At 43.6% G+C, this 22,467-nt stretch overlaps 1 protein-coding gene across 3 annotated transcripts; it reads left to right on the top strand.

Moving 5' to 3' along the window:
• The first annotated feature begins 4,608 nt into the window (after positions 1-4,608).
• LOC122184528 (transient receptor potential cation channel subfamily V member 2-like) lies at positions 4,609-16,667 on the top strand. Of its 3 annotated transcripts, none has more exons than XM_042879525.1 (16): positions 4,609-4,973; positions 6,643-6,939; positions 7,620-7,753; positions 7,997-8,149; positions 8,592-8,732; positions 8,902-9,200; positions 9,443-9,619; positions 9,942-10,100; positions 10,229-10,324; positions 10,857-10,927; positions 11,622-11,787; positions 12,299-12,365; positions 12,454-12,761; positions 13,158-13,276; positions 14,008-14,102; positions 14,800-16,667. In XM_042879525.1, the coding sequence occupies exons 2-16, from the start codon at positions 6,698-6,700 to the stop codon at positions 14,928-14,930; spliced, it is 2,358 nt and encodes a 785-aa protein (XP_042735459.1). In that variant the 5' UTR covers positions 4,609-4,973; positions 6,643-6,697; the 3' UTR covers positions 14,931-16,667. The 3 variants fall into 3 exon arrangements, with proteins under 3 accessions (XP_042735459.1, XP_042735461.1, XP_042735460.1); XM_042879527.1 differs by having other exon boundaries at positions 14,755-14,890; XM_042879526.1 differs by lacking the exon at positions 4,609-4,973 and adding an exon at positions 5,050-5,365.
• The last annotated feature ends 5,800 nt before the right edge of the window (positions 16,668-22,467 follow it).

Genomic DNA, 22,467 nt, shown 5'->3' on the forward strand with positions numbered 1-22,467 from the left:
GGGCGCACCCTGTCTGACTACAACATCCAGAAGGAGTCCACCCTGCATCTGGTGCTGCGTCTCAGGGGTGGCTATTAGTTGTCAGCAGTCTTGTCAAGCAAGATGCACAGCACTTGTGTTTGCACTGTAGTCTTTCTAATGTCTTAAATTAAATGCAAACTTAACTGCTGATCTGTATGTTGAAATGCTAATAAAGTTTTCTGTTGCACATTACATTGTGTTGTCTGTCTCAGTTTAAGCTAGTAAACCCAGTATAGATAAATGACACACACATTCCTTTTGGCTTTTTTCTGTGGTGGCTTAAGAATCTTCATGTGGGCTGTGGAGTATTTGGTGGTGAATCAACACGAATTAAGGTCTAAGCACTACTACTGTCACTAGTTCTTTCTAGAACTTAACATGATCTGTATTTCCAGAAAGGATACAGCGTTCCGGTGAGGACTTCAGAAAGCTGCTATCAAACAACATTAATGTAGGACTAAGGTAGTAGGAGTGTGTTGTAAGCTGTGCTGTGTTAAGGTGGGTGGGCCTGAGATTCCATTACCTCACAGTTAGGTGCAGGTTCTGTCCCACTGTCCTTGGTGCAGGCTGTGTATGTGGCTTGCCAATTAGGTATTTTAATATTTCAAATTACATTGTTCCACTCATAAAATGGAAGCGGGCTGTTTTGTTGTAGGCTTCACTACATCAGACACTTTCTATCTGGGGAAGGGCTCTTTGCAGTAGGCACTGTTGTGGGCAGTTTGGGGGGCCTGCTTGAATTGATCAGCTCTAATGAAAATGCCTTCAGTACTGCATAGCAGAGGGGTGGGTGCAGTGGGTCTCTTTGGGTTAAACACTGGCCTTCACAAAAGCATTTGGAACTGATCTCCATCCAAGCAGGCATTGGGAAATACGAGGTGAAGTTTGAGATGATGGTTCAGGCACATTTCAGGCACATAATAATGGACCTTAAAGGATGGATGTCGTCATCCAAGTTCCTTTTTATGGAAACTTAAGCAAGCTATAAGGATCATGGCTGTCAAGACCTTGATCTGTTGAATACTAAGAGCTGCTTAAGTGTTCAATTGGAGTCCGCATCCACGTGCTCTATGCACAGTGCTGTGCCAGTGCACTTTGTTCATTAGTGGTGGCACGTGGTGCAGCGTCGCTCAAATACCACGCTCACACATTACTGAGCATGTCCTGGATATGACTGGAACAGCAGTGCTGACACTGGCAGTGCGTTCTTAATATGGGTGTGAACATGGGGGAAGATTTAACCTGCTGATTGTAGGCAATTTAAACACACTTCTGCTAGTCACAGCTGTGATTGGAATTATTTGCAGCAGGTTTTGATTCCCTGCTTTCCTTAGTGTATAAATTCCCTGAGTAACTCACAGTCCAGAGGAGATATGGCAGTGAATAAATTTACTTTCTCTGCTGATTATTTGCTCACAGTGAAATCAGCTGCTTTATCTTCCCTGGATTATAATTAAGAGATGTCCTTTCTCAGGTTCTTTCAATAATTAAACAGTGCTGCATGGTAACAGTCACAGTAGCTAACTGATCAGATTAGGCAGGCTGTGGGTTCAAGGGGGTTTTTGTTTGCTTTGGGTTAGGAACGAGTCTGTAAGGGGCAGGTAGGTTTTTCCAGAGCCAATTACTGAATGGGAACTGCTGCTGAAGTGCTGTTCAAATGCAGCGCAGAATCCAGACTTCCTAAGTGCCATTAGGTCCAGCTGGTAAGCTGGTGCAGAGCTAAGTTTGGGGCCTGGCCTGCTCTGCAAGAGCAGAGACCCTGGGAACATGATGTGTAGGCATGGGTGCACCAGCACCAGTGTGCGCTCAGTGACCACAATGCATTCAGCCCAAACCGAGCTGGGGTGGTGGCCGGGGAGCAGCTCAGGCCTGGTCTGTGCAGCCTGGACTGATTGTGCAAAACTACCTGTGTGTCCACACGCTGTTTTCCCAGCCCACCAGGTAAGGCTCATGCTGAAAGTTAATTATATTTGACTTATTAGAAACGGCACAGAACAGCAGAAGTACAAGAAGTGAAATTGAGAGGTGCTGTAGCGTTGCAGTGCTGCCCTGGCTGGAGGGTAATGTTTCTCACAAGGGTGTGCTTGCAGCTGCTTGCGCTGTTTTTCAGTGTTAAGCAGCAACAATTCAGGATCATGGAGTGACCACCCGGTGTCACTGTTGCTGCACAGAAATGCTACTTTGAAGCGGATTTTGTGTTGTGTCGATTGTATAATTGTCAGTGGAGCGTTTCTTCAGGCTGTAATCCTGTAGAAAAGGATATATTGAGTACAAAGATACCTCCACTGAAGGTATATGAGACGTGGATACTTCCTTCAAAGGCCTAAAAAGTAATATAGATGGGAGCATTTAAATGCAGCAATGCAAGACCAGTAGTTAGCAAAACACTGTTGTGTAAATAATTGAGTTATTGGGGCAGTAGCAAGTTTTGAAAAGTAGTTATGTTTAAGAATATTTGGATTTTAAATTGGGCACCGTCTGATCCCTCAAACACTGTAAGCTTCCATCTGCGTAACTATAATAAATTGAAATTCATCCCTCCACTTTGAGTTTTGTTAACAGTCATACGAAAATTTGGCGTTGCAAAAAGACTTGATATTTCCCCAAGTCTGAAAGAGCACTTTTAAAAGTAACAGTCTGCTCTTCTAGCCTTGTGACCTTCATGAGGTCTGAGTGAAATGCTCACCCACCCGTTGTTCCAGGAAATCTTTTAATGCTCCTCTCTACATGCAACTCTTGCAGTCTTCTTTCTTTTGTGAGGGTGATTTTGCGTTGCTGCCCCTTGCAGTGGCTACAGATCAAAGCTGTAATTAAACAACAGACAAAAGTAAATGACTTTGTTTTTCTGTTTACAGCATACGGAAAATATGATATTAATTATAAAAGTATTTTTCAGTGTTTGGTAAAAATTGGTGTGTTCATCTATACTCTGTGTATGATCAGAGAACACATACTTTAGGAGACGCTCGTTCACATCTTCTCAGAAAGCTGTCCCCCCTTCTGCTTCCTGTTGCATTCTCTTTAATCAGGTTTGAGTCACTGTTTTTTCTGCCATGAATTACTGTGCTTCTTCATACAGTGTACATCAGTACTTGTGCTGCAGTGCTCATTTTGAAATACTTTCTTTGACTGAACTTAAAATTTCACTTAGTGTTTAATTTCTCTCTTTGCGGTTTGAAGTTTTCTTCTGCCTTGCTTCTCCCTTCTCCAAAATGGAAATGCAAATGTTTGTCATAACATCCTCCCTATGAAAGTGTGTGCGCATGTGTGCACGCATACCGATGTTTCTGTGTTCTCTCAGCAGCTCCATGTTTCTGTTTTGCTGCATTGACCTCCCAGCTGGCAGTGATTCCTTTCCCAGCAAACTGCACATTTGCCTTCCTCTGTGTAAACTATTAAAACCAGATGAGCAGAACCAAATCTGTTATGATGCACTTTTGTAGGCTGATTTCATTCCCTGGTTAGAATGGTGGGCTGACTCATGAAAGCTGAGGGAGGGAAGTTTATGCTAAACGATCCTGCTTGATTCTACACCTGTTGTTACCCAAGGAAATTAATGTTCCGGGAAGCCCCACATTGTCCTGCTGTCCTGTCACTTGAATATTGCTTTGGGTTCTCTGTAAGCTTGTGGTAGCTTTGGAAAAAATCCGTAGCCAGAGTTCAATATGTCAGGATGTGACGCATCCCTTCTCAACTTTTTTGGAGCGCTTGTTAACTAATTCATAGCTGTCAAGCTGTTGGTTAAAAGAGTTATATATCATTTTGTTAATTAACGAGATTTGCTAGATGATTTCTAGATCACATATATGGCTTTGTAAACCATCAGTACTCTTCACAGCGTGGATGACGATACTCTTGAGCGGCTTTGTGCTTTGGAAAGCCATCGAAGGTGCTGAAAGTCATCCTGCATTGTTGCTACTGGGAATAATGATCGTGCTGTGTCCTCTGCCCACAGTTCTGTTAGAAGAGAAAAAACTGAGACGCTTCATGCAGTCTGATATCTTCTGTGTCCCAGGGGTCCTGTTTTCAGAGTGATAAGTGAACAGTGCTAGTGCATGTGCACGGTGTCAGCTACAGTCTGTTGTGTGGATGCCACCTGTGCTCCCAGAAATAGCCTTTCCAAGACTTGGTGATTCTTCTGGAGAGCCCATCAAGAGCTAAGCACCAGTGGTAAATTAAGTAACCAGTGGCATAAGTAGTTAGGAATGGGGCTGCTTTGTGGAGGCTCTTGTCCATGGGATGAGCAGCTGCTGCTTGTTATAACATTCTGGCTAGTTTGTCTGCTGGGGTTTGCTTTGCCTCGCAATGGTGGTGCGTAAAATTGTGTGAGAACTGGCTTCCCACAGGAACAGTCGACTTCAGATGTTTTCATGCATTCTTGATCTCATGCTTTTCTTGGGCAGAGTGTCTTGTGACAAACCTCACAGCTGAACCACAGGCTCTGGCATTGCCAGGGTTTGATCATCCCCTGCGGTCTAAATGGGCTGTTGGAAGCCACGAGATGTCTCCCATGCAGGAAGGAGTTAAGCATGATGAATTTGCAATAGCCAGCCAGCTTTCCCATATAAGAGCAGTGCACTCATTGGCTCTCTCTTTTACTGAGAAATCTATCTAGTCATTTCCTGTGCAAGCCCTTCTTCACTTTGCAAAAAGCTATACAGTTGAGTAAATAATCAGGCAGTTATTTCTTCTCACAGGTTGGATTCTTCCATGGACCACCACCAACTAGGAGTCCAGTGTCGTGCCATCACCAGAGTGCTGAGATGAGTGTGGTGGTCTCTGCGGAAGAAAAGAGTTCTCATGCATGGATGTAAATAATTTGTGGGCTGCTTTCATGCTTATTAACACATGTTATTTGACATCATTTCAACGGGGAAGCTATTTGGCTTCTGAAGGCTCAGTTGGGACTCCCTGTGAGATCAGTTCTTGGCTGGAGCTGGCAGCAGCTTGGGGTAAGTGCTGTACTCTTCCTCTTTTGACAACAGGGCTTTTTTTTTTTATGCTGTACTACTCAAAAAGGCTCGGTAAAGTTGCAGAAGGGGACAACTCAGTTCATGAGAAGTTAAAACTGAGCTGACAAACAGAGACTGCTGCCTGTTTCCTAGGAAAACATGACTTGGATGTATTTATTTTAGCGTCTTTGTTGTATTTTTTAAGGACCATTTTGCTTTTGCTTTTAAACCAGACATTCTGTCTGTAAACAACTGTCACTAAATAACTTTCTTGAAGCTGTGGAGAGAAGGAAACTGCAACTGAGTAATGACTGGGGGGAAAGGAAGACAGAACAACAAGCAAACTATTATGGATGTACAAATAGCACTCTGAAGGATTGGCAAATGTACCAGTAAGTGTTCTGAGGGACAAAACGAGGCTGAAATGGGATTGTAGGGTGTAATCTCATGCGTGCAGAGGAATGTTTGTCAGTAAAATGCAGACTAAACAGAATGGCTGAATTGTAATGGTTTGTCATGAAACCAGCCTTTGGACTTTTGCTGTGAGATGCGTAAAGATATTCTGTGGCTGCTTTCTGCTTAGAGCTAACTGTGCTGCCTTGCATCCTAATCTAAGCCAGAATCTTTATGGTGTGTCCATGTACCTCCTTGCTGGTATAGGCTATGGAGTCTGGCTTAGTCCCAGCAAGGGAGAGAAAATCCCCATTTGGAGGGAGTACATGTGAATAGGACAGAGTTATTAAGCTCTGGTTCAGGCTGGTAATTGTGGATTTTTCCTTGCTGCTTCACAAACTGCGACTCTTCATAATGTGCTGGCTGCAGGCAGCTTGCACTGGGTGTGGATCTGGGATGTATCCAGATAAACAAGAAGAGATGTCTCAGAAGGGTAAAAAATACTAAAGTGGGCTAGCTGGGTGCTGTAATGAATACTTAGGTTATGTGCACGGCACATCTGGGTCCAGCATTGCTTTTGGGAGAGCTGAGCTGTGTTCAGGTTCTGAGGACTATGCGTGTCCGTGTGGCATCCAGCATGTGTGTGTGCCTGTGCCATGGAGCTGGAAGTTGGAAGCCTGTATTCACATGGCTAGGGAGTTCTCTCGTATTTTGCCCCAGTGCAGTGCAACAACACATGAGAGGAACATAACTTTTGCAAATGTTTTCCCCATGAAAACGGTGCCTTTCTTAACATGAGAGAACATGAAACAGCTTATTGCTCTGTTTCAAAAAAGTTAATCTATAGTTAATCTTACCTTTTGGCCACTCAGTGACTGGCTGGTGTTGGCTGCACTGAGACAAGAACAGTGATCGTAGTCTCCTAAAGATCCACTCTCTTTGCCTTTTATGTAAGGAACCCATGCTGCTGCCAACAGGTGAGATCATCTCACAAAAGGGGTTCAGATGTTCTGTCGAAGAGTTATCTGTATTTCTTGTACTACTTCTGGCAGTCTCCACTTCTTGTGCTACTTTTCTAGGTGTGCCATGTTTAAGACATTGATCCTTTATTCAAATACGCCCGACTGTGCAGAACTTTATTGAATCTTTTCTCTCAAGACACCTATAGTCAACTGTAGGAGCATTGGACCTGGAAACGTTTCCTCTATGTCTGTGCCACATGGCTCACATTCTAGGTTTGCGAACAAATTGTATTAATTCTCCCATGCTATTGCAGGTTTATTCTCCCAGTGGGCAACATCTGGTGATCTGCAAGGCCATCTCTGCTAGAAATGGATAACTTCACAAATGATCAGTCAGGCCCATGTCAGAGGAACAGGTTGGTAGGACTGCTAGAAACAGATGACAGTATCCAGGAGGATAAGCCTGCATCTAGTACAAAGGAAGAAAGATCAGGACAATATGGAAAGAAGGGAGAGCCCCGGCCCTTGGAGTCACCTTACCAGAAGGAAAGCAGTGACTACTCTCCTAAAGTCATGATTAATCTGAACTATCGGCCAGGACTTGTGAGCAAGTGAGTAACTGTTATTTGGCTTATGGTTTTGGCTTTGGTTATTTTGGTTATTTGGCAAGGATAGGATCACTGTTGATCTGTGCTGACTCCTGCCTACAAACTTTACAGAAGTTGAAACTAAAAGTGGCAATGCAGAAATATTACAGCTGTCTGGTAGAGGTATAAATAAAGGTAGGAAGGGGACATGTTAGCCCTTCCTCTCCGTACTTGGAAGGTACGGTGTGTGTTGTTTATTTGGGGTATATTTGAACCAAATAGCACCAAATAAGCCAAGTTGAGTGTAAGAGCAACTTAGCATGGAGCTCTATACATCTGAACTGTTCTTGCCAGAAAGGGATGTAAATGAGCTCATGTAGTGCTTTATACCACGTGGTGGGACCTATTCTGATCCTGCAGCTCTCTTGGGCTTGTCTGTGCTCTGGATACATTCCAGGACTGCACATCAGGCTGCATCTGGGAAGAGCTCCAGCTGATGGAAACAGCAATCACTTAAGAGCATTATGGGAAATAGCTGTCTGTATTTTTCCTTTGACTCAAAAATACAGTTTTGTTTTTTTTTTTTCTGAGAAACTTTTTTTTTTTACCTCTCTCCTCTTTTCTTATGCAACAGACTAGAACTTATTGCATGCTCTTGTCTTGCAGTCTCCAGGACTTCTTAACACTGTGCTTTTCTTCTGCAGCCAAAAGGACCCCAATCGCTTTGACAGAGACAGGCTCTTCAGTGCAGTCTCCAGGGGCAGCCCCGAGGCACTGGATGGCTTACTTGAGTACTTAAGGAGGACCTCAAAATTTCTCACCAATTCTGAATACACAGGTGGGCTCCTGCTCAGAAACTGGGGTAGCAGAGGCAATGCTTGTTAATGTAGCACAGGGAAGTGCCATTAGTTGCATATTTCCTAAGGCTTTTGCCTCTGCTGCAGACTTAGAATACAAAAGCCATTAAAAATATTGGGTTTGGTCCTACACTGAGTTAAGTTCTGGGTGTGCTGAATCAGGTAATACAGATATGTGCAAGACATATATCCACAACCTACTTGATACTTTTTTCTTCTACTAGATGCAAAGACTGGGAAGACTTGCTTAATGAAAGCCCTGATGAATTTGAAAAATGGAAGGAATGACACAATCCCTCTTTTGCTGGAAATAGATCAGAAGACACAGAATCCCAGGCCGCTTGTCAATGTGGCATGCTCTGACTGTTACTACAGAGGTAAGGTTTCTGCTGGTGTTGTGTCAGATGCACCTCCCCATCAGACAGGTGAGACACAGAGGTACAGGAGAAAGAAGGGGATTTGGTGTTTATGTGGCACTGCCTTTCCAGAGTTCTGGTGTAATTACGGTAACAGCCTGCTCATCTTTCCATTTCTGATTTCTGATTCTGGCACTTTCCTCCTCAGCCTTTTGCAACTTTGTCCTTAGTCTATAAAACAGAAATAATACGTGTTTAATAAATCCACAAATATGAAAGAATCTGTGTAGCAAAGTTTATACAGCATTTCTGAAAGTGAAAGAGGAATACTACCTAGCTGTTAAAGAATGAGTTCTGCTAGCTGAGTTATCCTTTACTGTTTCAACAGTGCTTTGCCAAAGAGTCCTCTGCTTGTTCTCTCTGATATTGGTACTGATTTCTGGGTTTTTGCCTGTTTCCTTAGGCCAGACTGCACTCCATATTGCCATAGAGAGAAGGAGCCTGGACATAGTGAAAGTTCTAGTGGAGAATGGAGCTGACGTCCATGCCAGAGCTCATGGTGAATTCTTCAGGAAGAAGAACGAGGGAGTTTGCTTTTATTTTGGTGAGCCTGTGTGGAGCACATTTCTTTGGGTTGTTTTAATGCCTTACTGTGTTCAGTGCCACTAATCTTAGCTGGGTTTGTCCCTCTCTTCACAACTTCACTTTCAATTCTTTCGATTTCTTTTCACACTTCCTGCTGCCCCTCCCAACTGCTGTTTTAATCTCTTCAGGTGAACTTCCCCTCTCTTTGGCTGCCTGTACCAACCAGTTTGAGGTTGTAGAATATCTTCTAAACAACCCCCACCAAAAAGCCAGACTCCAGGAGCAAGATACACAGGGAAACACAGTCCTCCATGCCCTGGTGATGATTGCAGATGACACTGAGGAGAACACCAAGTTTGTGAGCACAGTATACGTTGAAATCCTGAAGGCAGGTGTGAAGACTGACCCAACAGTGAAACTGGAGGAGATCGTGAATTATGACGGATTAAATCCCCTGCAACTTGCTGCCAAGACAGGCAAAGTGGAGGTAAAGACAAATAGAGGGAATTCCTGGGGTTGCTGGGAAACAATGACAACTGCAGCATACATCCTCAGCATAACACCAGGGTCTGATGTAGTATCTTGCCTGATATGAACCAAGTAGTCTGGTGTTCAGATACAACAGTGTGTAATGCAGAAGGCAAGGTGTTTATTTGAAGGTGATTTGGGTCACTTGGGTCACTTTGTATTTTAATTGCATACACGTTTTTCTGATATTTTTCTCTTCAGATCTTCAAACACATCATCCAAAGAGAGATCAAAGACCCAGTGTACAGGCACCTGTCCCGCAAGTTCACTGAATGGACCTATGGACCTATCCACGTCTCCCTCTATGACTTGTCTTCTCTAGACAGCTTTGAGGAAAACTCTGTGCTGGAGATTCTGGCATACAGCAGTGACACACCAGTGAGTGCTTTTTACTAAAAGTTAAAGACAGCAACAGTTTCTGCATCACCTTGAGATGGTTTTGATCCTTTGGTTGTCCTAAGCTGAGGTTGTCCTAAGCTGCTTGGCTTTTCTCATGAAGCCAAACAGAATTAACTTCCCATGGGATGTGTAATGTTTTTCATACTTAAGACTAAGACAGTCTTAACTGAGTAAACCCTTAGGGATAGCCTAATTGCAGCCACTGAATTCCAACCCTGAAAAAGATAATCCTCTGGTGAATTCGTGTTTCTGTTGATACTTTGATATGTTTGTTGCTGATGGTGGTTTTCTTCCTTCTTAGAATCGGTACAAAATGGTGGTTTTGGAGCCACTGAACAAATTGCTTCAGCAGAAGTGGGAAACATTTGCTTCCAAGAGATTCTACTTCAGTTTTATCTCATACTTGTCATTCATGATCATCTTTACAGCCATTGCCTACTATCAGCCCTTAAGGGTAAAGGTAAGCCTAATATTCTTTTATCTAAAAAGACCTGAATGAATGGAGTTGAGCTTTAAAAAGCTTGGGGTGTTTATCACAAATGCCAATGTCAGTATTTGGTTTTTTTCTTCTTTGTCTTTATCTTGCAGCCTTCATTTCCAGTGGAGTTCACAGCTGGAGGCTTCCTGTGGGTCTCTGGGCTGATCATTATTTTGCTTGGAGGTGTATACTTAATTTTTGCTCAGGTATGTGGCTCTCTGGTCTGGTCTCATTGTAAGAATGAAAACAAGCAAACAAATCCATCGCTGACATGGAGGCAACAGATTTGGTTCTGTTTGATTCTGAGGTCAGAATGTGCATGAGTGGATGGCAGGAGAGAACCCTGCTGTGAAACACAGTATCAGAGTGATCCTGTAATGACAGGAGTGGTATAGACCAGGCTCCAGGGCAAGAGGAGGAATAGGCTCACAGCAGTAATTGATTAGGAGTAACTTGTGATTTATGGTACTAAAATGCATCTCTAGCATTTAATGCTATTAATACTATTAAGAAGGACATAAGGCTGAGCCATTATTTAGCCTTTGTTTGTACTTCTCCTTTTACAAGTAAGGCTGTGGAAGAGTGACTAACTGAAAATTTGGATCTTGGCAATGAAAGCACAAGGAGGAGTTTGTGGAGTGAACCTCTCTCCTGTGCGATAGGCTGTGCCAGCAGGAATCGATCTGTAGGATGTTCTGTTGCTCTGATGAATGGCTACCCTTGATTTTTCTCAATTAGAGTCTGTATCTGCGGAGGAGACGCCAGTCCCTGAAGACTATGTGTTCTGACAGCTGTGTTGAGATCTTGATGTATGTCTCTTGAGGTTTTTTGCGCAATGAAAGCACGGGTGAAATTGGTTCTCTGCTGTGTGCTGCTAAGTTGCCCTAACATTACTAGAGAGATGGTGAGCAGGAAAGATTGATTCTCTGCCGCTGTCTCTTCTTTCCACCCTTTCCCTGCTTGTTTCTCCTACCTGCTGCATCTTGTCATAACCCTTTGTTGTAACAGACTTAGTGGGGTAGAGCCTGTCTTTGGATTTGTGGTGGAATACAGCAAAGGGCAGATCTTCGGTTATTCCACAGTTTAGAGCATGTTAGAAAAAGAGCTCAAGTTTTGAATCATCACCATGTCATAAATTTGATCAAAAAGAAAGAGACTTCATATTTTTTGAGGACAGATGTGTAGATGCATGTGTTTGCATGTATGTGTGCATGTAATTGTGAGTTACAGTTCTTTTTCTGTTTTCTATCGGTTATATGAGTGGCATTAAGCAGTTGAGAGCTTCCATACTGTGAGATTAACCAGTTCATAACAAAACTGCAACAATATGCACATTTGGTTGTAACAGGATTTGCTTATATAAACTATGTGCCTGAATAGCTGTCACTTTGTGTGCTCTCTGTAGCCTGGTAAAACATGTTCACTTTTCCCTGCAAAACAGAACTGCAAATGGGCCTTATTGCTGAAGCAAACTACTGTGTCACTCATTCTACTTCTCTCCAGCTTCATCCAGGCTTTCTCATTGCTGTTGTCAGCAGTCCTGTACGGTGCAAGTTCAGAAAACTACGTGGCAGTGATGGTGTTCTCCCTGCTTCTGGGATGGGTGAACATGCTGTATTACACTCGGGGCTTTCAGCGCATCGGCATTTACAGTGTCATGATACAGAAGGTCAGTGCTTGGGAGACATTTTATGTGAAAAACTTTGATGTGTCAGGAGCTAATAGAATTCCTGCAGTTACTTTTATTCCCTCAAGACCATGAAAACCGTAAAATGAATTGATATATGGACTTGAAATAAATAGCAGAAGGAGATTAGATTTCTCCTTCAAGTACAGTTGTGTGCAGTTGTACAGCTGTGGCAAACCACTGCTTTGCCATCTTTGAATCTGGCAAGTTAGAGCAGCTGACATTTACTTGTTGGTCAGAAAGTGACAAATCCAGCAGTCAAAGCCAGTGTTAAGTTCCCTGGAAAAGCTGTGCTTGGACTGAGGAATGTTTCCAGATCCATGTGAGAGTTTGGGACTAGAAAGGCAAGGCAAAACAGAGGTGAGAAGGGAAGGAGTCTGACCACCAATTGTATGAAACCGAGTGAGGATAGAAGAGAAAGAGCTATGTGCATTGAAATAATCTGGGAACAGCTGCTTGAGAAGGAATGACACTTCCTCCTCGTTTATTTCAGACTATCCTGAGAGATCTGTTGCGTTTCCTCTTGGTTTATATTATCTTCCTCTTTGGCTTTGCTGCAGGTAAGGACCTAATCAGCATCATGTTATAGGCTGGGCTGCAGGAAGCAATGTCTTTCTGAGGAGGATTCAAATTCTGTTTTTCTTGTAGCTCTGGTTACGCTGATGGGGGACGCTCCTTCGCTCTCTCAGAACAAGTCTGTTGCTCAGATGGAGAGTGCTGGGAGCCATGCTATGTATGGTGGGCTGCTCAGTGTCTCCCTGGAGCTCTTCAAGATCACCATTGGGATGGGTGACCTGGATTTTCACGAACATGCCAGATTCAGATACTTTGTCATGCTTCTGCTGCTGCTTTTCGTGATCCTCACTTACATCCTATTGCTCAACATGCTGATTGCACTCATGAGTGAGACTGTCACTGATATTTCTGGTTACAGCAAAAGTGTTTGGAAGCTGCAGGTGAGACACAGTGCTGCTCAGCAGTTATCATGGTCCAAATTCCCATTTGAATTTTATAACATCAGGCATGACACTGTCTTTGTCCTAAACCTCAACTGTAAAGTTTTCTTTTATATAAATTTACCACTCTGGGGATAAACTCTAACATCATTTTTAGGTGTATTTAAAGCTCATGCTGTTTGCCTGACTACAAGCCTATTCAGATCCACGTGCACAAGTAACTTGAGTGAATTACAATTTTGGCCTGATACAGTTAAGCTAAGGAACACTTTGAGGCTGATCTCTGAAGTGATTTTCCAAGTCAAAGTACTTGCTGACTGGGGAGAAGATTTAATGAAAGTGAGGGACTGGGCTCTGCATGGCCTGTTTTTCCCTGACATGGACTTCTTCTTTCAGAGGGCTATTGCTATCCTAGAAATAGAGAAGGCCTGGCTGTGGCGCCAAGGAGGAAAGAGGAGATCTGGCTGCTTGATGTCAGTGGGCCTCAATAAAAAAGATGAGAGGTGGTGCTTCAGGTAAGACAGATGTGCTGTTACCCTTAAACTCCAGCATAGTGATGGATTCCTGTGAATGATAAGCTGCTAACCCTGCTCCACCACAGGAGTTTCAACACTGACTTGGCTGTGTGTCTCAACCACATGTTCCTGGTACATGCACGCTGGCTGGTGATTTCACTGCTGAAAGTTTGAGAGCAAGTCACCAAGACGTGTGCTGTTCAGCCCACATCTGTGGATGTGGTGATGGTGGCAGGCTGTCTGCAGCAATGCTTTCTTCACTGCTGCAAGTAGCTGTGCTTGGAGTTGGCTGTGGTGGTAGGGGTGTAGGCTGGTGTCCCCTTCCCTCAGGAGCATGCAATATGAGTGCAACATGAAAAGGCAGTACTTCTCCACCCACTGAGGGGCTCAGAGCGCAGGTAAACTTTTCTCTACTCAGAGAAACAAAGTGCCAGCAGCACTTCTGTAGCTCCAGGGTTTTACGTGCAATGAAGCGTGCATAGAAAGGGGAATCTAAGAGGTTCCTTTGTATTAAGAATGTTCCCTGGAGGAACGTGCAGAGGGATAGGGATTTACCTCAGAGAGCTTAGACTACAGAAGGTCTTTGCTCAAGAAACTGCTCTGTAGGGTGCTGTTGCTACAATCAAAGTATTAAGTCTGTGTTAGCAGGATGGAGTTGGCCACAGGACGATGAGACCTGGATGAAATGCTGTGCTTCATGCATCTGTGTCTCTTGCATTTTGTTTCTCCAGAGTAGAGGAAATAAAATGGACAAGTTGGGCAAAGGAAGTGGGAGTTCTCAAGCAAGAGCCTGGAAACACCAATGATTTGGAAATAAATCCGGAAGGTAAAGTCAAATGATGAGGAAATGTCTTCTGTGTCCTTTTGGCTTCCTGCTCAGCCACCCTGTTTGCAAGTTATGTCTTTTGGTAACAGAAATTTTAGGCCAGTTTGCTCAAGAAATTGTTTCAGAGTACTAAATAGTAGCAGCATCACTTGTGAGCTGAGCACATAAAGAACTGGAGTTCAGGAATAAATAACGAGAGCAAAGGAGAGGCCATTCCTATTTATCTCTACTGGAAATAGGCAGGAAGCACTGCTGATTGGAGCAAGGGCTGTTCTTGCCTTTGGCTTAGATCAGTACCCCCAAAAAATGCATGTTGATTTTTGTATAAAAAAAGCTAAAATGTAAACCCACTCATTCTGCAGGTGTTAAAATCAAAGCTTTTAAAGCATAAGTCAGGGCACTAACACTCATAACTTCACCAAATTCTGCCTTAGATCTAATTGTTTGATCCCCTCATTGTACCTGGGAGGCAGCTCTTCAGCTTGGGCAGAATCTCCATCAGAATTACACAGCTTCCTGCTCTTTCAGCATAGTCTCTTTCTAGATGCCAGAACTGCAGGAATGGGGAGGTTTCAGCACTTGAAATACTAAATTGGGTGTATGTTGGGTTTCCCTAAACCTGCATCTTCTAAAAACTGGATCCCTTTGTTAGCTTCCTGCTGACAAAGGGCTGCTGTTTTTGTGTCTCCTGCTATAGAGACGAGATCACGGAAACAGGTGCCACAGAAACAACTGAGATCAGCTGTTTCAGAGGAGCAGTCACTGCTGCAGCCCCAGCTACCAGCAACTGAGATGATGCCTCTAAAGGGACAAACCAGAAATCTTTAGCGGGTTTTCTTGTTTGCAACCTTGCTTCCATCTTCAAAGGAGTAGTTCTTCCTATAGCAGCTGGAAGAATTGAAGGCATTATCAGTGTTAAAGTGCATTTCATCAATGACTGTGGTTCACCCTGTGACATTAAATGTTTTCATGCACTTTAATTATAAATTTTCCTCTGAAGAAACCATTTTTTTCCTCAAGCTTTTCTGACTGACACTTTCCTATTACCATGTTTAAAGGTGCAAGAGCAAGATCTTAGGGGCAGTGGGGAGTAGTCTTTGGAAGGCAGTGCTTTCTGAGCTGCATAGACATAATGTTGTTTGCCATAGAGAAGCAAAGAATGGAGTTCACCTATCTAAGAATGGGTTAACTTATTCTTTTGTCACAACACAACAACCTGCACTGAAGAGCTTTGGAATACAGAGTATTTTAGAGGCATAAAAAATTGTCAATGATGTGTAAAACACTGCTGTTGTGAGATGTGAGTGGACAAATATTCAGGTTTCAGTCATCGTGAGCCATGCTAAGTCTTTGTCTCAGTACCTGCAGTGCTGGGATCACACCAGAATTCCCATTTCATATGATAGTAATGAAATCATTTGCACAATGTGCACATTTGCTTAAGAGCACAAAAGTGATGTGAGTTTTCTGGAACTGTAACTTCGCTAGGTGAATTTCTGAAGCATCTGTCTTTTAGAGATTGCATTGCTTCTGTAGAAAGCAGCAGCAGAATTTTACACAGTGCTTCTGAGAGATAGATGGTCCCAAGTGCTTCATGTGGTCAACGTCTCCTATCAGCCTTAGTGAGCTTCTTATCTTTCTGTAATTGACTACGAGAACCTCATTGCTTTTTTGTATTGTGCACACTGCCTCAGGGTGGGAAATGTCTTAAGCTCTGAAGAGGAGGAAAAAATGAGCTATCTCACTTTTAGCCTACATTTAAAAATAATAATGTACTATTCCGCAAACTATAAATATAGCAAGTTTACTTAATTGAAAGTGTTGATTCTTGGATGTATTTTCAGAACATCAACCTCTCTCAAAAAGAAGTTGAAGATGTGATCAGTGTGGACTCCAAGGTGTAATCAAATTTCTGATTACATTTCACCCAGTACTGTGCTGACCTCATTGCCATGCAAGTTATCTCTTGTTTTTCATGACCTCTTATTAGCCACGTCTGAACCTGTTACTTTGGATACATCTTTCATAGAAGGAAAGATTAGGAAAAACCTGCAGTCTACAAATGATGGTGGTACCTTTCTTTCAGTAAGATAAACTGTAGCTCAAGATCTCCTATCTCTTGTTTCTACTTTGAGCAAGTGAATCTAGAAGACTCGTCTTTTGGATACAACCATTTTGATCCTGTTGCTTATTTACATCTGTGTGACTGGCAGCAGAAGCACTACTTTTATAACCTGCTCAAATCAGATTATTCTCCTGTGCTGGATGATTCCCTCTGCATCCTCACTGCTTTGGGTCTCTGAATTGTAACTAACTTTTCTCACTCCAGCTTCTGATGTTTTCTTGCTTTGTAAAACCTTCAGCTGCTTTTTCCATCTATGGCTTTGTCCTAAGTGTTCCCAAGATTTGGCAAAGTGCTCATATTGCACAAAGGGATCATCTGACATGGTAATCTATTGCTGTGCATGGTGCTTTGCTGTAACAGGGACACTTTGAGATTCTCAAGAAGGGCAGAATCAGATATGCTGTCTGTTCCTGGAGTCTTAATAAACAACGAAAGAAAAACTGTGCTTGTTGGTAGTGGTTTTGATAGGTGTGGGCTGTGACAGCTTGCTTTCAAGGTAACCTGCTTCTTGAACCTGTTTATCTTTAAATCACATTCTTTAGTTTGCAGTGTTAATATTTTGATCTGCATTAAATTTTTTCCAAAAAAACATTTGGTGTTCACTGTGAAACAGGACTGTGGTATTCCTTGTGTTTCACAGTCACTGCACAGAACATCAGCCCCAGCCCTCTAAAGCTCACAAGTGAAGAATGATGGACAATAGACAGAGACAGACAGATGCAGCAAACCACTACATCGAGTTGGTCAGAAGGTTTAGCCATTCCCAAACTGGTGTGCACAGGTTTTTTTGATCGTGGATGAAAGGAGATTTTTGTGGAGTTACTTTTCTGCAGTGGGGTCCCTCCTATAAAGCTGAGGTGAGTCAGTACTGTTGAGGTTAACGTCAGTAACCTTCCATTTTTTGTGTGTCCTCAGTCTATGCACAAGGCTCCTCTTTGGTTTCACCAACTGAGCCACTTTGCACTTTGGTCATGTAGCAAACAGGAAGGCTGTCTGGGATTTGCTTTGAGAGATGTCTGCTATCCCTTCCAGAGGAAGGACTTAGAAGGTGGTTCACGGCTTTGCTGGCCCAACAGAATTTTGGAAACCACTCTTAAGAGAGCACAATGTTTTGTCACAGAACTCTTCAGTCCTTTGCACAAGAAATTATCGAACGGTGAGGTACCCTCTCTCTTCTGCTCCTTGTGTTTTCCTGTCCACCTGCATTGATCCTGCATCTGAAATCCAGCCGTGTGCTAAGTGGGAGGCTTGGCAATATTCTCATCTGAGAAAAAAACAGAAAAGATTCTCCAACCCCAGTGAATGAACAGCTGCAGTTTCTCTCCTGTGTCCACTCTGTGTATGAGCCAAAAGACCCTGAAGGCCCATCCATGAATGGAGAGAAGACACCAGCAGCTCTCATTATCTTCCATGTAGGTTTGTGGGTGCTCGAATCCTCTCCTGTGTATTTGGTCAAGGTTGCCTGGTCCCTGGCTGGAATAGGAGGTAAATGCAGACTGTACAGCTCCCAAACTGCATCTCCTCCATCACACTTTGCCAGGTCATTGCTTTCTGTGGCATCTACACCAGGCTTCATATGTTTCCCACTGCACAGTAATCCTTCTCACCGCTTATCAGCGTCATTTTCTCCCAATAAGCTTCATGCCCAGTTTGTATGCTTCCTAAGGTGTAGAGGTTGAAGCAGGTTTCTCTTCCTCCCCAGATGGCACATTTTATTGCTGTTCTTTTCCCTGTTATTTTTTTCAAGCATGCTCTGAGGCTGAAGCCAATATAAGGAGGTGTATATATCTGCGTCCCGGCTGATTCCTTCTCTCTTCATGACCCCATGTGCATCTGAGCATATTTTCCATTGCCTCGTTAGCTGGTTAAAGGAGTCTTTGAAATGTGACAAGCAGAAGGGCTCAGACAAAGAACAGATGCTTTATATAGCGTCTACGTGAGCTGCAAAGAGTTATTTCCAAAGCGAGGCGGCTGGCGGATTTGTCAGCTGGACTGTTCCTGTGATTAGTGATTAGGTTTGTTCTTCTTCACTGTATTTTAACATCTATATATGTAATTTATCCCTCTGGGGTTAAAAAGAAAGGCAACCTTTTAAAGAAAACTGTTCCCCTTCACCACTTCCTGGCTGCTCCAGCAGCAGTGAATCAGAAGGGTGTGCGGCTGTGGCTGCCTCACCGCTGGCTGCTGTCATTGCAATCTGAGCCCAGAGAGTGCTTTATTTCTGGTGTTGATGTGATCTTTTTCAGTTCTGATATGTGGGATACAGAGCATTGCAGCCTTTCAGGACGGTCAGGCTCTGATGGTTGTCAAACGTTGTAAACACAGAGAATCCTTAGAGGAGGGGAGCGGGAGGCAGCTAGCAGTGTGTATGTGTGACCTGTTGTGCTCTTGGCTAGAGGGTGCTCAGAAAATGAACGCTGGGCTAAGAGCTCCATCTCTGTCGGTTCTTCTTCCCTTCCCCAGTCCCCACATTCCCAAATAATTTTCTACACAGTTAACTTCTCTGATTGCTCAGTGTTTGCTCATTTGCCTCACTTATCACTGGTAGAAACACACCCTGCATACAAGTAGCACTTGTTACACAGTATGAACTGTCTGGGGGTAACTGTGGGCTACTCTGCACCAAATGAAGGTCAACGATACAGAGATGAGGGATCAGTAAAAGCCCAAGTGTATTTCTTTGTAACATAAGTTTGCCTTTCAGTAGCTCTTTGCATCTGCAGTTTTATTAAAATGCCACTAGTGTACACCTCAACACCTCTGCTAGGAAATCTACAGAGGAGTCACCATCTCTGTGAGCAATGAGATGTGCAGAGCTGGAAAGTCAGCACAGGAAGAGAACTGCTTCTGCCTGGCATCTCTGGCCCTCCTTCATCTCCAAACTGGGAGCACCGATGTCCCTCTTGCACCTGCTCTACCTCGTGAGTCTTGTCTCTGTATTTATTTTCCCAAAGTCTTTAAAGTTCTTTATTAGATAATAAAAGTTCGTAGTGTGGAAGCAAAGTAATTTCAGGAGACTTGGATCAGTCCCATAAAGTAGGCCAATAACATGATTATGGTGTAGGACGTTCAGGGTGTTTGGGGCTGAAGTGGAATGAAAGTCCTTTGTTTGCATTGTGGATTTCTGCAGTTCACAGAAATTCGTGTTAAGGTGGAGAGGGAGAAAAGCAGCTGCTAGGTGAATTCCCACTCTGGAATACAAACACAAAGCCACGTTTGTCCTTCTGTCCTTTTATTTGTTTATTATCCTTTTTATTTGTTTGTAGTAGTTGAGAGTGGAGGGGAGGTGGACTTTTGTTTGCCTGCTCTCCTTTTCAAAAGACTCAGTGCTGCACGTATCTACTCCATCTGTCCAAAAGGAACACTGGTTAAGGATTCAGTGCATGCCCTGATCAGCCTCACAGACTTTCTGGCAAGCTTTGTGCTTCCAATGTGCTGGGGAAGAAATGTTATCAATCTTAGCATTTCATTGAGAAGTCTATCAAAGTTCTCTGGAACTTGCTTTACTATTTTAGATTTAATATCAGGGTTTTTGCTCTGCTATTTTCCTTATTTGCATTTGACTTTTACATGTTAGATGATGGTGTTTTATCTCTGCTAATGCCTCTCTTTTCATGCTTGTCCCAGCTTTGTAAACACGCACATTCTTAACAGAGATGTCCACAGAACTTTGTAATGCTTTTTCAGATCTTGACCTTTCTCAACTTGGCTTGTGGGAAATAAAGATGGAGTAATGGGTGGAGGCTGCTGTCCTCATGTGCTTCGGTAATCGTTTCAATCACTCTTCCTTATGGCAGCATTTTTAGCATTTGGTAGTTCTGCTGCTGAGAGTTTCAGTGCAGAGGAGTGCAGCTGCCTGAGCTGGTGGGTCTCCAGTTCTTGGAACTGATCTAACAGATCTGTGCTGAGGGTGTGTGCATGTGAGCACCACAGATAATTTGCTGGTATAGTTAGTTAATCTGAAACACACTTCTTTTTCACCCTCAGTTTAAGTGCAGCACACTTAATTGGAATAACTGAAGTGCTAAGAACTGAGTCATCTGTGTTGGAAATCCCTGTGAGCCAGAAGTTTAAATACCTTGGCTTTGCAGCATGACAGCAGCAGAACTTGGTGCAGAGTTGAGGAGTCTTTTGTTCCCAGACCAAATTCCATATGAGCACAGGAATATTCATGAGGGAGATTAGCCCCATGGTGATCATTTTTTCTCCTTGTTGCTGCTTGGGAATTGCCACTTACTTCAAAGACAGCTGAATGTTCCAGGGAACTTGGTCCAACATATCTGGAGCTCTGTTTTTGTTTTGCTTTGAAGGAATTTTGCTGGAAGCTTTTGTAAATGTATGGAGTCGTCAGGCTGTTACCAACTTGGAGGCCAACAGCTTCAGCCTGGTGATACCTCCAGCCTCACTCTTTCCCTCAACCCAGGGCTGAAGCTCTGGCTGACCTGATGGCATGGGGCCTCATCAAGGGAAGCACAGCTTGCTTTCTTACTTTCACCAGGAGGCTTTCAGGGCTGTGCTGGGGGTGCTGAATGTTTATTTGCCAGATGGCATCTTCAGTCTATCTGTGACTCTGCTCAGCATTCACTGGCCTTTCCCCAGCCCCACATGCTTGCCTCCAGAAGCATCACCAGGCCCTCACCACTGCAGAGGACACAAACAGAGCCTGCACTCTTCTCACTGCCAGCTTGTGTGGAACGGCTTTCCTCAGCTTCATCAAGATGGGTTTAGGAGCAACACCAGCACAGTGCCTTTGCAAAGGTTCCCCCAGTTCACATAATTACTGCTGTTTAAATGACTCACACAGATGCTGGTAATAATTCTATTTATTGTAAAGCAAGAGTTAAATGTTAGTAAGACAAGGAAGAGGGGAGCAGAAGAGCAGCTAGGAGCTGGTCTTCATGCCAGAAGTTCGCCTACATGTTCTGCCTGGTGAATCTCTCAGGGCACCTTGAGAGAGAAGACGTAAAAATGAGTGAGGCTTACAAGGCATTACTTTAAATGATTTAAATGAAGCTTGATATGTGGGGACAAAGTGAGGCTGAGGCATATGGTCACAAAAGGTCTGCCCAGATAGATAAATCCAGAACGTTCAGACAGAGAAATTGTTGTGAGCCAAAAAAAAAAAAAAAAAATCAGTCAGTTCCTGGAGTTGGTCCAAACAGCATCACCAGCATACAAATGTGTGATAGAAACGGGGATAAAGATAGATCATCTGCACAGTGTTTGCAGCTCGTGCCTTCTGTGTCCATGCAGTGAAGTTTGGGACTAAACTCAGCACTCTGAGGGACTTAAGGATCCAGCTTTACATCTCGTATAACCAGCTCTGGCTTTACCATCTCCTTCCTCCAGATGAGGTTTGCTGTGGTGCAGTATGGAACACAGACCCAACCTGACCTGAGCCTGCAAGAAAGCTGCAGCAGATTAACTGCTCCCTTCAAGATCCAAACCACGAAGCAGCAGAGCTCATGGATGACGCTGTGGAAACACTGCAGCAAGTACTGTAAGTTCACGTGTCTCAAGAAGCTCCTGGAACACTCAAGTGATTCCTTGTGTTTCATGTGCATTTACAGCCTCTTGTGTTTCCTCGCTGCTCTTGATCTCACGCCTCCAAAGCTCTCACTTTTAGTTTTCCAGTGCTTTTCTTAGTGGCAGGCTCTGCCAATAGAGGGCTGTGAATGGTGATCTGTCAGGTCTGACTCTGGCTTCCACAAGGAGAAGTTGCTAAGAGGCAAAGTGTAAAGTCTATCTGATGGGGGCCTCAGAATGAAAATCTTGCTCAGGGCACGTGTTTATTCCCTGATCTGCTGCATCTCCCTGGGAGTCTTGCTTTTCTCCTTGACTCCATTTTCTTCCCAGTAGCATTGACTCTAGCAGTAACAAATACTTCATTGCAAAAATGCCCCATGTGCTGCTTGTGAAGGCAGAGCTGTCAGCTGTGGACAGCCATCATCCCTAGAAAGCATTAATCCTTGTGCACGAGCATGTGTGCGTCTGCCTTGCATGTCGGTGCTGAGCAGTCTCTTGTGTGCTGAGAGCTCAAAGAACATAAGCACCCTTCAGCAGCACTGACATTTCTAGCTCTGAAGATGTAGGTTGTCCCATAAAACAATTCTTTTTATTTTTTTTTTCTTCCACAGGGATAGAATCCTTAATGAAAGCCATGACTCCAGACTGACTGATGACAAGATAATCATTGCCATGGTATCTGGGCAAGTGTTTCTGGAAACCATTGACTGAGAA

Source organism: Lagopus leucura, unplaced genomic scaffold (assembly GCF_019238085.1).
Source record: "Lagopus leucura isolate 7727_CA_CO unplaced genomic scaffold, USGS_WTPT01 Super-Scaffold_100024, whole genome shotgun sequence".
Lineage (NCBI taxonomy): Eukaryota > Metazoa > Chordata > Aves > Galliformes > Phasianidae > Lagopus > Lagopus leucura.